Genomic DNA, 16,271 nt, shown 5'->3' on the forward strand with positions numbered 1-16,271 from the left:
CAGAATTCAAAATATTCTCAAAAATTCAGTTTTTGAGATAAAATTCTGAAATTTGCTAAACTTCACTAACCATGACTCCAAAATATTCTCAATTTTTTTCAGGAAGATTGAAAATGTAATTAGCTGGAATTGGATAGTCTATGTTTACAGTACTGTTTACAGTCAAACGTTTTGATGGATTGTAGGCTCAATTTTTGATCAATCAAAAATCAGAGGAACAAGTTTTGTGGAGGACAGTCTGAGGATGTTCTGTAGCAAGTTTGGTGACAATTGAGCAAAAATTGTAGGAGGAGATTCATTTTATAAGTTTTACAGTTTTTGAAAAAAACAGAGTGATGGACTTCATAATTTGTAATGAGTTTAAGTTGATAAAAGTTTCAGCAGTATTGGGGCTACAGGTTGGTGAAGTTTCAGCACTGAAGCACGTACTGTTGAAGAAGAAAGAAGAAAGAAAGAAGAAAAGCTAGGAATACAATAGGTTCCTTGGCTGCTTCGCAGCAGCCTGGAACCTAATAACATGCTGCCTGGCCCACAGCAGTATTGACCTAGAGTCTTAAACCTTGTAAAAAAAAAAGAGCTCTGCTTTAGGGTCCATTTTGTTAATTGATAGTGCAATTTAGTGGCGACGTTTTCAAAAATAGAGGCAAGACACAGGCAAAAACACTGTTTTTTCATGCACTGATCAACATTCATCATTTCTTCCTTAACATGTATTCTTTCAGAAAAGTCAAAAGAAATGGTAGAAAATCCACATTAAGGTGGCTATTTTACTTCATTTTGTCTCTTTGGTCAATATATTTCTCCTAAATTTGCCAAAAGTTAGCATGCTACTGTGACATACTGTGCTGTGCTTGTTACAGTATCTGACCAATGTCATGTCAGCAGACATGTCAGGTATCATTGTAAAGCTCTCTCTCTCCTGAACAATGATGTAGGCTCCAAAAATTGAAATATCCTCTGTATCCGCAACCAATCGTAAAAGTATGATTTACATTAACAATCAATGGAATTTTACAATAGAAGTCTTTAAAGGGCCTTTTGAAAATGAGTTTTTCCACAGACTCTGAACCTGAAATCTCCACTTCAGCAGCACCTACAGACACCAAGCCTTCCAGTTTTATTCCTGTATTCTGAAGGTTTTTACAGAGGGTATTGTTGATATATCATTCAAAGCCTTATTTATGGGTGATTCTTCAACTATCGTAGAATTTGTGTCCCTGGCAGATAACAAAAACTGAAACACTTCTTGTTTTTTATTTTTGGCACACTTACATGACATCAAGAGAAACTTTGAAAAATTAAATTATAGATCACTTATTAATTTTACTTTATAAATCATGGGTTTATATGTATTTTTTTTTTACTATATTCCCTTTGTCCGTGGGCCAGATTTGTAACATTCAATCCCTCTTAATATGGAATTAAATTGTTATCTAATAGTAACTTTATAGACAAGTGGTACATAAATCCCTATTTTAATGAAATGTATCATGTGTTGTAAGATATATTAGTGTTGTATGTATTTTTTAAAAAGTAACTTTTTTAAAGGTTAAATACTTTTAATTACTCTAACAGTCATTGTAAGGAGAGCACATGGCTGGAGAGCAGAGTTGGCTCCTTAGAAGGAACTGAAAGTAGAGAAAATCAAGGTTAAATGTTTTCAAAACAAAGAGTATGATTATTGGTCGTCATTTCCAAACAGTTCATATTTCCTTTGAATGTACAAATAATGTAAAAAATAATATTTGATATTGTGTATTTTGTGTACATTTATTGCTAGCTTTAAAGCTGAGATCATCATGCCAATATAGCATGAGATTTTTAAAAATGTGACCGAATGTCATTTCCACAACAGTCATTTCCATCACTTATTTTTGGAGGTGATAATTAATAATTGTTCAGCAATTTGTATGTCAAATGTCATTTCCAACACGTGAAGTCCTTTCCACCACACATTGTCATTTCTATCACAACACACATTTTCACATAAAATTCATGAAAATGAACAGTCAAACTAATAATATTTTGCAGCTTTGGAAATTATGCAGCTGGAATTTCAATAAATGCTCTGGGTAAAAACAACTTTTTTGTGGTGTGATGGAAATGATGCTTTCCACTTAAAGCAGAAGTAAGTGGTCCGGTCGTTTTCGCTAATGCTGCGTTCCAGGCAGGCTTTTGAAATCGTAAATTACAGCTTCAAGTCACAACTTATGACTTTGTAGCGTTCCAGGCAACCCACTCGTGTTTTTCCGACCTGTTTTACCGGTGAAAGTCACTATAACGGCCACTCGTAACTTCCGACCGGTGAACTCGTACCAGATCGAACTGGTACCACTTCACGGTCAGAAAAATACGAGTTTCCTTGAATGCACCATAACAGTCCTCGTCCCTACGTCGCCACATTCATGGCGTCCCTTGGCTGCACACACAGCCCTGCATGCCGTTCTCTCTCCTCATTGGATAAAAACTGTAGGATACGATAAATGTTTTCTCTTCGGCTCAGAGCAGAGCAGAGGGACTGACAGACCCGTGTTTCAGTCCAAACACTCTATGTAAGTGATTGCTGTCGGAAGATATAACTATTTAAGACTTATATTAACACAAATATATCACTTGATTCTGCTTTAATGTTAGATTAAAATGTCAAAAATCATATCTAAATAATTTGATCACAACAGCTATCAGAATGTGTTTCTATACATAATTGAAAGGTAAAACATCTCAAAAAAAATATCAAAATACAGTTCATTTTCAAGACCAAATTTGCCTGTAGTTGAAGAATGACCCTTATACAACATTTTCAGTTGGATTTTTAGGGCTATTTTCTCCTTAAAGCAGAAGTAAGCGGAATATTTGTGTTAATATAAGTCTTAAATAGTTATATCTTCCGACAGCAATCACTTACATAGAGTGTTTGGTCTGAAACACGGGTCTGTCAGTCCCTCTGCTCTGCTCTGAGCCGAGGAGAAAACTTTTCTCGTATCCTACAGTTTTTATCCAATGAGGAGAGAGAACGGCATGCAGGGCTGTGTGTGCAGCCAAGGGACGCCGTGAATGTGGTGACGTCGGGACGAGGACTGTTATGGTGCGTTCAAGGCAGCCCGTAACTCGTGTTTTTCCGACCTGTGAAGTCGTACCAGTTCGATCTGGTACGAGTTCACGGGTTGGAAGTTACGAGAGGCCATTATAGTGACTTTCACAGGTAAAACAGGTCGGAAAAACACGAGTGGGTTGCCTGGAACGCTACAAAGTCGTAAATTGTGACTTGAAGCTGTAATTTACGGTTTCAAAAGCCTGCCTGGAACGCAGCATTAGCCGAAACGACCGGATCGCTTACTTCTGCTTTAACAAAGTGATAAAAAGAGATATCCAAAATCTCTTCTGTAAAAACTTCTGACTCTAATATGTCAGCAAAATAAAACAAGAATTTTGAAAGGGGCTTTATCCATTTTTCAGATTTCGGTTCTGGAAATGTATGCAAATTAGCACATAATCAGATATTGCCTAATTTGACGAAACTTGTAATACAAAAAATATTTGTCTCAATGTAAGTGATAAACTTGGGAAGTTTCATGGTGATATCTGTTATTTAAAACCTGTAGTGTCTCCCCTTAACACAAACCAGTTGACCTAGAATCATGGATCCTTATCCAATGTAACCCTGCATTGGATAATGCAGACGCACAAATGATGTGCCACGTTGTTCATGGTTCATCAGCCAATGCTATTGGATTCGTCATCCGTCAATCAAACGTCTGAAACACACATACACACACACACACACACAAACCAAGCATGGTCTCGTCCAAGGGGGGAGTTGTGGGTTCTACAAGTGAAGACCACTTTTGCGTTCAAAAAGCTGCAGTTCTCTGGCGGCCTCTGGGGGCTGGGACCGGAAGTGAGCAACTCTCCATTGACCCCCATGTTAAAATAGCAGATTTTACAGCTTAAAAAAACATATTTACAGCCTGGTAAGTTTTTGGTCTCTACCGATAGTTTCCACCTCCGTGAACACACTGTTTTGGTGCCACAACTGTTTTAATGTTGTTTAGGCTTCAAATTCGTACATAAATGGGGGCGTGGTTACGTTGAGTGACAGGTTTGCAGACAGTTACCGGCCGTTAATTGGTTGCTTCGAGTTCAGTGGGTGGGTTCTCGGCCGGCAAACCGCTGCACCTCTATGGAAAGTAGACTCCCACTAAAATCCAAGATGGCGCAGTTCAAATGCCCGTAGTAGGAGCACAAAACAGACTCCCCCAAACCAATGTGTGACGTCACGGGTGCTACGTCCATTCTTTTTACAGTCTGTGGTCTCGCCCCAAACAATAAATATCTCACCGATGATGACCAATCAAATTCATTTTCCTTACTCAGGTAAACTTGTCCAGCAACTCGTAGAAGGAGGCGCGACAAACAGGACAAACGGCCATTTCTGAACACCTTTAATGCACCATTAGTGGAGCAGCCAATGTTTTGCAATGTGGCACAGTTCATTTTATTTGAATAAAGGATCCAAGGCTTTCCTCCACCGCTGAAAAGGGCAAATTCAAGTGTTATATAACAGTTTGCAGTCAGTGAAAGCACCAGCAGACTCAGACAGAAGGACCGAGCAGATTAAATCACACCCATGCTTGCCAGGTGAAAGCCCAGAGTCATTCTAGAAGCATGAAGGGCACTGATATGTAGGTTAATACCTGTAAAATACACAGTCTGTTAGGCAACACCGAATATTTATGTGATAATAGAAACTGAGATCAGGGTGTGGAATTAAAAGTGGGTTACAGATCATCAAGTTTTATAACACACACTACAGTCGATACAAAACTTGTGTCCTCATGCAACCTTTCAAAAGAAGAGGCTCCTCCTATGATGCTGTTGCAACATGTGATGACAGCTCAGGTGTCTTAGAATGTGACTCGGAGCAGAGCGTGGTCTGATTACAGTCAATAGGCCTTGAAAAGAAATCTATTGTCAGGTTAAACTAAACAATTCAGCACTTAACAGTCAATTTGACCCTGAGCTAGTGTGACTAAGAAAAAAGGATGGATTGGATCAGATAAGATAGGTCTAACATTCATTATACAATAGATACACATATACGACTTTTCCTGCAGGGATGAAGGGAGGCTAGCTTCAATCCCAACTGACATAGGGAGGGTGGGGTACACCAGGGACAGGTTGCCAGTCAATCACAGGGTCGACACACAGAGACGAACAATGCACTCACATTCACACCTATGGTGTATTTTAGAGTCACCAGTGTCTTTTAACTGTGGGAGGTGGCCGAAGAATGTGAAGAGAACCCACACAGGCACAGAGATTATGCAAACTCCATCCATCCAAGCTCCAGACCTGGGAATTGAACCCAGAGCCCACACCACCGTGCCAGTGTATACATAATAAATGGTTATATAGAAAATAAATACAGTAAATAAATAACAAAGAATGACAAGTATGTGTAACATATAGAAAAAAACTGTACCTACTTGTAGTATATTTCAGTATATTTCAGCCTTTGAACTCTAAATAATCAAATGCAGATGAGCTGTGCGGTGTAGTGACAAGACTGGACATGATTTATTTTGGCACTCAAGTTACCAGCTATGCTTACCTGTCAACTTTTGCAGCAATTCTCTGATTATTACATGTCTGCGCATGTTAAGGCTGAAATCAAATTCTGACAAGTCCATTTTGACTTAGAGCGGCATTAAAAAAAGATATAATTATTATTTTATTTTATTTTATACAAAAACATGGGCTGTTATGTAATTTAGGCTGTGAATGAACTGGATTTTTCACCATAGAGTTCCCAAGAGTTCCTTTGGTGGATGCACCATTGAACTTCGTTTACTGTGTTGCATCCCTATGGACAAGAAACTTGTTTTGTCCCCTGAGACGCATGAACGCAATTGTTGTTTCAATGTAAACATCACTACACACCTTTGTTCCCACTGAAAGGGGGTGAAGTCTATTATTCCTCACATTCCTGTGAATCACATTCCTGGACACATGAGTTAAATCCTTAGGTATGGCTGGCATCAGCCACTCTTGGACTCTTCTACCAAAATCCATTGTGAACTGCTTATTTAAAGACTAGGATGGTATAACTGTTCATTGTTCAGCCTGCTGCTGATATACTGTACATTCAAAACTTGTTACTTATGTAAAGACAAACCAATACTGCATGATGAAGGATGGAAAAGCTTTCCTCCAAATAAGCTGACTAAGATGATTAACTCAATGTTTAGGGGTTTAAAGGGACAAGGAGGAGTTTTGGAAAAGCAAAGCATTTTCACACTACATTTATGAGCCTCCGCGCACACCGTAAAATTCTTTGACCGGCGCAAGACAGACTCATGTTTTCATTCATCAATAATTAAAGTCAGAGGTTCAAAGAGGTTCAGTTACTGTCGTAGTTCCGACCATAAACGGTCATTCAGCTGCGTTTCCGCCACCACTAATAATAACAAAATAACGATAGAGACAGAACGATATATTTATCGAAAATGGGCCCATTAACAAGTGTGGGTAGCGGAGATTCATCCACATTAACGTGAGACTTTTTTTATAACCGAATAGAAACTCCTCGTTGTCCCTTTAAATAAATCAATCAAATCAATTATTTAAAAATCTGATCACCCAAAAATTTGTGGTTGACAACTGTGGGCCATAAACAAGCAGGAACATTTTTATGTTTTTAGTAAATATGCTTATATAAAACCACAGCCAGCAACCAAATCTTTGACTAAACTTCGTAAAGCTTAGCTTAGTTTAGCTTAGCTCATGTAGACAGTGTAAGCAGTTTGAGTGATCCAAGTGAAAAGCCAAGTCAAAAGCGCTATATAAGTGCAAGTCCATTTACCATTTACAACTGTTAAGGAAGACACTGATGTAGGTTACCAATGATAAACTGGGCTGTGGCATCTATGGCTCACAACAAAACTCACAGAACATGTTTAGGCTATTTGGCAAGTCTATCTAAGTATCACAGTATCACCGATACAGCGTCATTCTATGTTTGGTCTCTTTTGATGAAAATATTTAATGCTGCATATCTACGCCTCAGTCTAGTTTTTAGGTTAAATTCATCCTGAAATTTCATCTCTGGCAGAATCAAAAGCCTCAGTTTTCATGTTTAAGGAAAGCCACCACTCTTCAAAGAACTATATTTTTAGGAACTGGGTATTTGAAAAACCTGCAGCAGCAAATATTAACTGTATTCTGTGAGCTACTCTCCCTTTTAATACAGATAATTCGTGCTTTTGATCTTGGGTTCTGACCTAAATGTGTTCGCAATTCCCCAGGGGGATCTCCAGCATGCTTGTGGGTCCAAGTTTTGAGGAAATGTGCCTCTGGTAACACTGATGGCATGGCTTGCAGACAAATGCCTATTTAGACAACAAAGAAGAGATTAAAAATGGCATTTGACATCGAATACGTCTAAAGTAATCCATCAGGCACCTTTTTCAGGCTGTACCCTCATGGTGTATTGTGGTGGTGTTCTTTGGGGACCAGTTACTCGGGAGGCCCTTCCGTGTCATGATGCTTCACAAAAGACTTTGAGTTTCTCTGAGATAGGTGTGTCTTCTCTTTGCAAACTGTACAAAATAGCACTGAAATTTTACAGTTTACAGCCTGAGGCCATAACAAAAACAGATCTGTTAACAACAAATTTTGAGATTTCAAAAGATAAAACTTGTGATCAGATCAGTGTTTATGGTCCTTCATGGTCCAATCAAAATTTGTTACTTGAAACCTTTTTTATACGCATCATGGTTTTCTATGCAACACCCAGGATGACAATCAAGTATTTTTCCGTTGTGTAACATTATTCTCAGCCATTAAGCTTTCATACCTCATACCAGACCAAATGTGAGATGGTTGCTAATGGATTACTGTATTTGTTTAACTTCCGTAAAAGTAGCATCAAGAAGAGACAAAGTCAGACAACTTGCTGCTAAAGATGTTATTACACACAACAGAAAATTATAGAGATTACATAACCTCGCAATCCATAAACCAAAATCCTTAAATAGGATGCTGCAGCTACCAGATCATGTGTAGTTTTCTGTCTGACTGTTGAGATCAATAGCATCACATTAATAACACAAACTAAACTACAGACATTAAGACTAACAAATAATACCAACAGGATGAATATTATGAATCTTTATGAAACTTAATATTTGCCTAATCTGAAGGAAAATGTTTTAGCATTTAAATCCAGAAAGTGTAGTTAATGATTTCAGAATTTGTATTGATGAATATCTTTAAACAAAAATAATTGCACATGCTAATCAAAAAATCTTCAAATATTGTTGGGAACCAACTAAGTAGGCTACATTCTACATTTTCTTTTACTTTTGATTGTTTAAGGCCATTTGCTTCCTGACAAATTCCTTGATGCATATAACAACATTCATAACTTGGTGTTATTATCATTATCACACACACCATTACTCAACAACAGGAAGAAAAAAAGTCCAGAGGCAGAGAGTTGACACTATTTTAAATTAAACCTCTAAAAACATCAACATGTTATGTCAACATTAGATGAGCTGGTGCAACATTAATAGTTTGAAGTTAGTTTTACATTAAATGTTATGAAAATACAAAATACAGTACAGAAAACATGAAAATGTTAAAAGCCTTACTCATGTTACACTATTGTCTGAGATGTTCCCTCACACGCCCCTTGGGGGGATGACAGTATAAATGGAGAGATCTGGGATCGAAAAGCAAGACACAAAATGAAGACCTACAGGTGAGTCCCTTCAATAACTTTATTACTGTAGCTGTTTCTAGTTTAAAACATTTGGTATTATTTATTAATAGTATACATACTGTATGAAAATGACTGTCCTTTGTAGAATATATTTAGGTTTTTAAAAATTAAAGATTACTTTGATTATCTTAACTGCACGGACATAAAAAAATCCAATTATGTTTATGTTCTCTATGCAAACCTGTGTAATTGAATTTAAGCATATCAATTATTTCATAAACAAACTTAAAAAAAAAAATGAAATAACTATGCATAACATATGGCAGAACCCAGGCAGAAGCATGTTTTTTGGTTTTCTTTCAAGTAAGTGCTTACTATATGATGCATAAAGAGGTTTAAGTTTATCCATTGCCTTTGTAAGCTATTGCGCCATTCTCACAAGGGAAGATTTTAAAAAAAAGGTCTTTTGGAAAAGTTGTCTTTCAAAGCACTTTCCCTTGGAGGAAAAGAGTGTGTTCACTGGTTGCCATTGTTTTGCTGTTTTCTCACAGGTCTGCACTCAGAACAATGAAGCTGGTCATCCTTGTGTGCCAGCTTGGCCTAATTCTGAGGACAGAGGCCCAAATACCAGACAGTTGCATTACCAGTGAGACAAACAGACCCCCAGGTGTGTGACATATTCTTTGACAATTTACTTATTTACCACAGGTTTTGCAGTTTGATTTATATCTTCCCCTTTTCTCTCTCCTAGAAAACTCTGACATTACTGTGATTTGTGGCACTGAGCATATGGACCTGAACATCTACATTTGCCCAGTGTACCAAGCTCTTTACAATGAGTCTCTCATGGTCCTCAATAATGAGTTAAACAACCAAGAGTGTTTTGGGACTGCTGACTGGAGCGTTGACCCACCAATCTTGAAATTTAAAATCCCCATCAGTCAAACTGCTATCTCTGCCTGCAATAGTGACTTTAAGGTATTCTTCATAATAGCTCTATTTTCATACCTTAATTGAGCAACCTTATCTCCTTAAAATGACTTTTACTTTAGCTGTATAAATACTTAATATTGAGACAAGATTGAATTACTAACTATTTTCACCAAAATATATGTTTCTTTTTCACTAGATAATCACTGAGGTTGGGAGTGGAGCGTTTTCCGACTTCTCAAATGTCCAGTTCGTCAACATTTCTGGCATTATCACCTCCATAGATCCCTCTGCGGGTATGATCACCTACCGCCCTCAGATCCTGTACAAATTCTCCTGTCGTTACCCAATGCAGTATCTCCTGAACAATACTTTACTGGGCGTGTGAGTATGCAACCTGACACCCTAAACAACATCCGTACTGTGTGTGGATTAAGACTAAATTACATGTTTACCCATCCAAGCCAAAATGCGAACTCTGTTTCATTCACTACAGATCAGGTGTGAATTTTGCCATACGAGACAACAATGGTAGTTTCATCAGCACACTGAGCATGCAGCTCTACGAAGTAAGACCTACTTTATCTTTAAGAAATAGTTAGAGGGGATTTTTAATCTCTTTATAACTTGCTTTTGTTCTTACTTTTCTGTGGAACAGGATCAAACCTATAGCAGCATCCTAAACATCCCACAATCAGGACTTAACCTGAAGACCAAGATTTATGTTGCAGTTCAAGCTACCAATCTCACAGAAAGGTATGTAGATTTTTGCCAGATTATAGTAAACCATATGTGTCATGACTAGAAAAAACAAACAAACATTTAAAATCACCTGTCTGTCTGGTCCTTAAAGGTTCAATGTGCTGCTGGACAGATGCTATGCAACAACAAGTCCATATCCCTTTCTTGACACCTATTATGATCTTTTTGTTGGGTAAGTCTCAGGTTTGTAACTGCAGTATATAATACCTCACACTTACTCTGACTCCAAACTAGCCTTTTGTACCTCCCCATGTGCAGTAATGCAACCTGTCTCGCTCTTTTTTTCTTTTTAACCTAAGGTGTACACGTGATGCACAAACTGTAGTGGAGCTCAATGGGGCGTCTCAGAGGGCACACTTCTCCTTTGAGGCCTTCAGATTTGTTGAGCACAAAAATCTAACCATTTCCACCTTCTACCTGCACTGCGTCACCAGACTCTGTGAGGTGTCCACATGTAGTGCATTATTGCCTGTGAGTGAACTTATTTTGGATGAATCCGCCTGACCTACTTTTCTTTATTCCTTATGTAATTTCATGACATCCCATGTGAATTCTGTTTGTCTATTCATTTTCAACAGAACTGTGACTCTGCAGGCAGGAGAAAGAGAGACGTCCAGACTGTGTCACCCAACGCTACCATCACCTCGCCTGTCATTCTTGTGAACAAACAGAGCAGTGGTGCGTTTTAAACATCATGCGTTTTTATCATCTTATCCCATCATTCATATATAGATAACAATATTATCTCCGAATAATATTGTGTTTTGCTTTATTTATTTCATTTGATGGAAAAAAAAATGTTTTAGGACATTCTGGGAAATGTACTTCCTGCTTTGTGTTAGATGAGATCATCCAGCAATGCTACGTGGGGTCCATATGGGCCCCACTTGGGCTGCTATTGTGGGCCCCATATGTGGCTTGCACTCAGGATCCATATAGGCCCCTACTGTGGTAGCCCATATGGACCCCACGTAGCATTGCTGGCTGGGAGCTGTACACTAAAGTGAGATAGTGATTAGCTTAGCATTACATAAAGACTGGAAACAGGAAAACCATAAATATTAGCCTATACACTTGCATGGACTAAACAACATAGATATGTTAGACCTTATAACCAGTGAACTTAGTACTAGGAGGATTTTTCTTTTTTGGACACAACCAGGCTTATTGTTTCCCCCTGTTTCCAGTTAGTTAAAGGTGTACAGAAAAGAAAAATTAATTTGATTCCATTAATGGGTCATAACATTAGTGTAATAGCTCATCTATAAGATGATGTAGCCCAAAGTTTGTGCAAAATTCTATTTTCGAGTAAATCCGGGATGAAAGTGGGGTAGTTTTTTTCGCATTGGATAATGCAGGTGCACGAATTATGCGTCACGCTGCTCACGATTCATCAACCACTGATATTGGATCCGTCATCCGTCAATCAAACGTCTGACACACACACACACCGAGCTCGGTCTCGCCGAATATCGAGAGGATTGAATATATACGCTCAATAACGACCAATCAAATTCGGTTTCCTTACTCGGGTAAACTCGTGCGGCAACTCGTGGAAACTCGTAGAAGTAGGCATGACAAACAGGACAGATGGCTATTTCTGAACACCTATGCTAACTGCCTCTTGGCTGTAGCTTCTCTTTAAACTGAAGGGAACGAGTGGGGGTTGTATCAGTTATCTTGTGAACAGTCAATTCATGCATTTCCCAAAATGTAAATTTCTCTTTGAACATAAGACATAAATCCTTACAATTACTGACCATCATGTTGGCTAAATCTTTCAGGGGATACTCCAACTTCCTTTGCCTCTCATGGTAAGAACCTACATTATTATTAGTACTTCATTGGATCACTTACTTGGTTCATGTTCATTCAGTAGCAACATTTTTTAATAACTGTATGAAGTATATTGATGTATATCTTCTTTATCTCTTTTCTTCATCATTGCTCCTGCAGGTTTGGCACTGGAGAGCAACTACAGCAGCCCTGTGGTGGCTGTCATTGTATGCATCGTCATCTTAGCTATTATCCTTGTTGCCATGGCTGCATACTTTGCGTTATACATCAGACGGAGAAAACCAATCATCCAGTAATGCCTACTAATTGAGAAAAGAGTCTTTTTACCTATTTCCCAAACTGCCAGTTTTCCATTTTACACGCAAAGCAATACAACACAGTGGACAGCGATTATCTGCATGCAATTTTACAATCATTTCAAATCACATAGTTTATTAATGTGGAGATAAGGGCACAGAATAGGTTATAATAATTGTGTATTATGATTAAACATTAGCTTTAATCATATTGAAGTATTAACTATTGGTGGCATCTTTTGTAATCAGTTAGAATTGGCTTGGTTTTCAATGTTTTCAATGCGAATGAGTGCTTGTGCTTCATTACGAAAACACACCATTAAACTCTCAGTTAACTTTGTCTCTTATGGCTGAACAGACTGAAACAAAGTGTAGATTATATAGATGGAAACAACAGTTTCTGCTGCACCCTTGTCAGGTTTAATGAATAACTTTGAATAACATTAAAATATATGATTGATGTATAGAAAATATTCATAATTATGTACTGCACCTTACAGATAAAGATGTCCTGGATAGTTGGTCCCAAAGGCCCCAGGTTATCTGTGTGCCATTTACTTTATGGTAATTGATTAGTTATTTATTTGGTAAAAACAACTCATGAAGCACAACAAAAAATCTTTATGTACTGTCTCATAGACAAGCCTGTGTCATTCCATCATTGTCAAGTTTAATTTGTAAATCTGTTGTCTTCATTTGCACATTTAGTTGTTACAGAGCAACATCATCGTTACAAATATTTTGTTACTGTGTTGGGAGCCAAAGTGAGCTGAGTGATATTACACTGTTGGAAACTGGAAAATGACGAGTCAGGGGATCAACAAAGTCCATTAAAATTCAACCTCCGGGGACCTTTAATATTGCTACCATAGCTGCAAGTGATCATCGTTGTTATGGAATTTCATTTACAAAAAGAAAAAAAAGTCAATTGAGTTTGGGTTTAAGACACAGACCATGAACAGCAGTGACCATGTTAGTGGCTAGGGATCTTATCTCTCCTTCATATGCTGTTATCTCTACACTATCACTATCTAATAAAGGCATATGATGCCCACAGCAAGACTTTTAATGGAAATATTGATCCTTTATTCATCCAATACTGTGACCTGAAGTTTTAACCTATTAAAGTCTTTGGTTTATGATCAAATACCTACCTACACCCCTGAGCTGGACTTTTGCTAAACTAATATGGTATACTGTATGGTAATATTCTTATAGAAAATATTGCAATTAGCATTCAGTTTGAGTAGCCACTTATGGTGTATTCATATTGCACAGAAAAACATCCTTGTGATACATTATTGTATGTGATATTATGATATATGTAACAATATTAAATGGTCCAATGATAAATTGACCTCATATCAAGACCAGGCTAAAAATATATTAATTTTGGGGTTGTTGCAGATGCAGCTACCAGGTATCTGAAATACACCACCACACCACCTTCTATTTTTCAATGAATTAATGCACTTGAGTGAGTTAAAGTTAATCAAACATGTCAAAAATAACTTCTGGGAATACTACATCCAATTTTCAGACAGATGATTTATCTTTACACACAATATTCACTCTTTTGTAAAAGTTTCATTTACTGACTGCTTTCCCAAAAGCTAAACATTTTTGGCAACATGATGAGATTAATCATTATTTTGGTATCATATATTGAATATTAAGCAATAAGTCCGACTCGTCAATCATAACAGTGTTGTGGCAAAAAGACAATAGGATCTCATGTACGTGTATATAGAAACAATGTAGTTTCTGAGATTGGCCTTCTTGAGTTTTCCTTTTTGAATGATCAAGTAAAAACAATTTTTTTCATCTTAAAACCAATCATACAGTAAAATACTCAAAACGTGTAAAGTGATAAAACCTTTTTGACCTGTAGCAGCCACTTTCCAACAAAAACGTTTACTAATGTTTATCAGAATTTGTAGAACAACTGAAAAAAAAAAAACTTCTGAAAAATGTTCAGTATTTAATTTCTTTAATCCCACTTGTGGTTAATACATTAAGTGCAATAGTTCATAATATGTCAGATGTGCTGTCAAATTATGACTCTTACAATACTGTCAAGGAATGTGTTAGTCTAAGAAAATGTGTAGGTTTTGAGAAGATACACATGCTTCAGTGAATAAAAGGCTATGAGAACAGTTTTGGTGACTTAACACAGATACATAAGTACATACTCTGAGGGTTTCTTAAAGGTCCAGTGCAATAAAAATACATTTCTCAGTGTTTTAGTATGCCTTAACAAAGGACATGCCAAAGTAAAGTTACCTAAAGGAGATCATACAGCTCTGGAGAGCAAAGCTATATGGTGCTGGGATTTAAAAAAGAAAATACTTGAAATAAGTACTAAATTCTGAAGCGTAGAATCTAATTTAATCTAAGCTAGCAGAAGGGTTGTATTTCAATATTAAGTCACCCTGAACCATCATTACTGTTGGACATCTGAGTACCATCCCTTGAGAAATTATAATAAATAAACATCATTTTTCAGTGCAGCAGCGCACTTTTTGCTGTTTGCCAACACATTTCATACTAGTTTAGCCTTATTAATAGCCTTGCTTAGCTTACTGCAATCATTATATGTACTGATAATTTGGTTTTTACGGTATTTAAGTGGTAGAGAAGTATGTGCTTTGCACTGGGAGCAAGTGAGACATTGCTTCAAAAAAACCAACACAGTAAATAGAAGTACCTCTGGAGAGCCGAGAGTGTGAAAAAAGATTGTGTTGCAAAAATAAACTTTTATTCAAGAGGGCAATGCTTAATTTAAACACTATAATGCTTCAGCTTTTGCCTCTTTCAAGGTGTTCAAACATGGTTGCCACAAGAGCAGGGATGTAGCATACAGGGTAATGTAATCAGATAATTACCATCTTGCAGATGTCTGCCTCTGTCAACCTCTCTAACATGGTCACAATCTCTCCCAAAGTTTAACTGGTGAAAAATGGTTTAGAAATGTTTTTATTGAACATTATGGCATCACAATGACACTGTTTTTGTTGATTTGGATACAAAATATCATCACGCAATGCATATTACTGTAATTATTGCATTATGGCCAAACCATGTTATGTGAGGTCAAAGTGACTTTGATCTGTGACCTTTGACCACAGGGGCATAAAGATACTTTTAGTTGATATTATCTATACAGCTTAATGTTTTTAGGAACAGATCTCACCTGGTTTCTTGTATTTTGTTACTTTTGTTAAATGAAAGTCATTTTTAAATGTTTCTGTGTTGACTGCGATGTGATGGATATATGGTTTCTTGATAAGTGTTGTTCTTTGTCCAGAGACAGTTCTTGCCCTCTAAAGAGTTTGCTTTTGGTTATAAAAGAGTCTCATATTAATGTGGATGAATCTACATTACCCACACTTGTTAATGAGTCCATTTTGGATAAATATATAATTTTGTCTTTATAGTTTTTATAATATATTATTATTTAGTGGTCGACTCGCCCAGCATTTCCTAGTTTTGGTTTCCCAGACGCTGCCTGGCGGTTCATGGGAATAACGCCGCCGGATCACCGTTTATGGTCGGAGCTACGACGGTATCTGATGGTCTTCGAACCTCTGACTTTCATTCTTGATTAATGAAAACATTCTTAGCAAATGTTTTTGCTTTCGTCCGTTGTGCACCGGTCCAATAATTTTACTGTGCGCGCGGAGGCTCATGGGAAATGTAGTCCCTTTAAAAGGCCTTAACATGGACCAGTTAGGTGTCTTTAATTTCTTTTCTTTTTTTTT

At 37.3% G+C, this 16,271-nt stretch overlaps 1 protein-coding gene across 1 annotated transcript; it reads left to right on the top strand.

Annotated features, from left to right (window-relative positions):
* The first annotated feature begins 9,275 nt into the window (after window positions 1-9,275).
* LOC146976427 (zona pellucida-like domain-containing protein 1) lies at window positions 9,276-12,560 on the top strand. Its single transcript, XM_085794503.1, has 10 exons — window positions 9,276-9,392; window positions 9,477-9,703; window positions 9,855-10,039; window positions 10,152-10,224; window positions 10,314-10,411; window positions 10,509-10,589; window positions 10,717-10,888; window positions 10,996-11,095; window positions 12,202-12,231; window positions 12,374-12,560. The coding sequence occupies exons 1-10, from the start codon at window positions 9,293-9,295 to the stop codon at window positions 12,508-12,510; spliced, it is 1,203 nt and encodes a 400-aa protein (XP_085650629.1). The 5' UTR covers window positions 9,276-9,292; the 3' UTR covers window positions 12,511-12,560.
* Window positions 12,561-16,271: the final 3,711 nt, after the last annotated feature.

This window comes from Trachurus japonicus, chromosome 13 (genome assembly GCF_045865225.1).
Source record: "Trachurus japonicus isolate A0001 chromosome 13, Traja_1.0".
In the NCBI taxonomy this organism is placed as follows: Eukaryota; Metazoa; Chordata; class Actinopteri; order Carangiformes; family Carangidae; genus Trachurus; species Trachurus japonicus.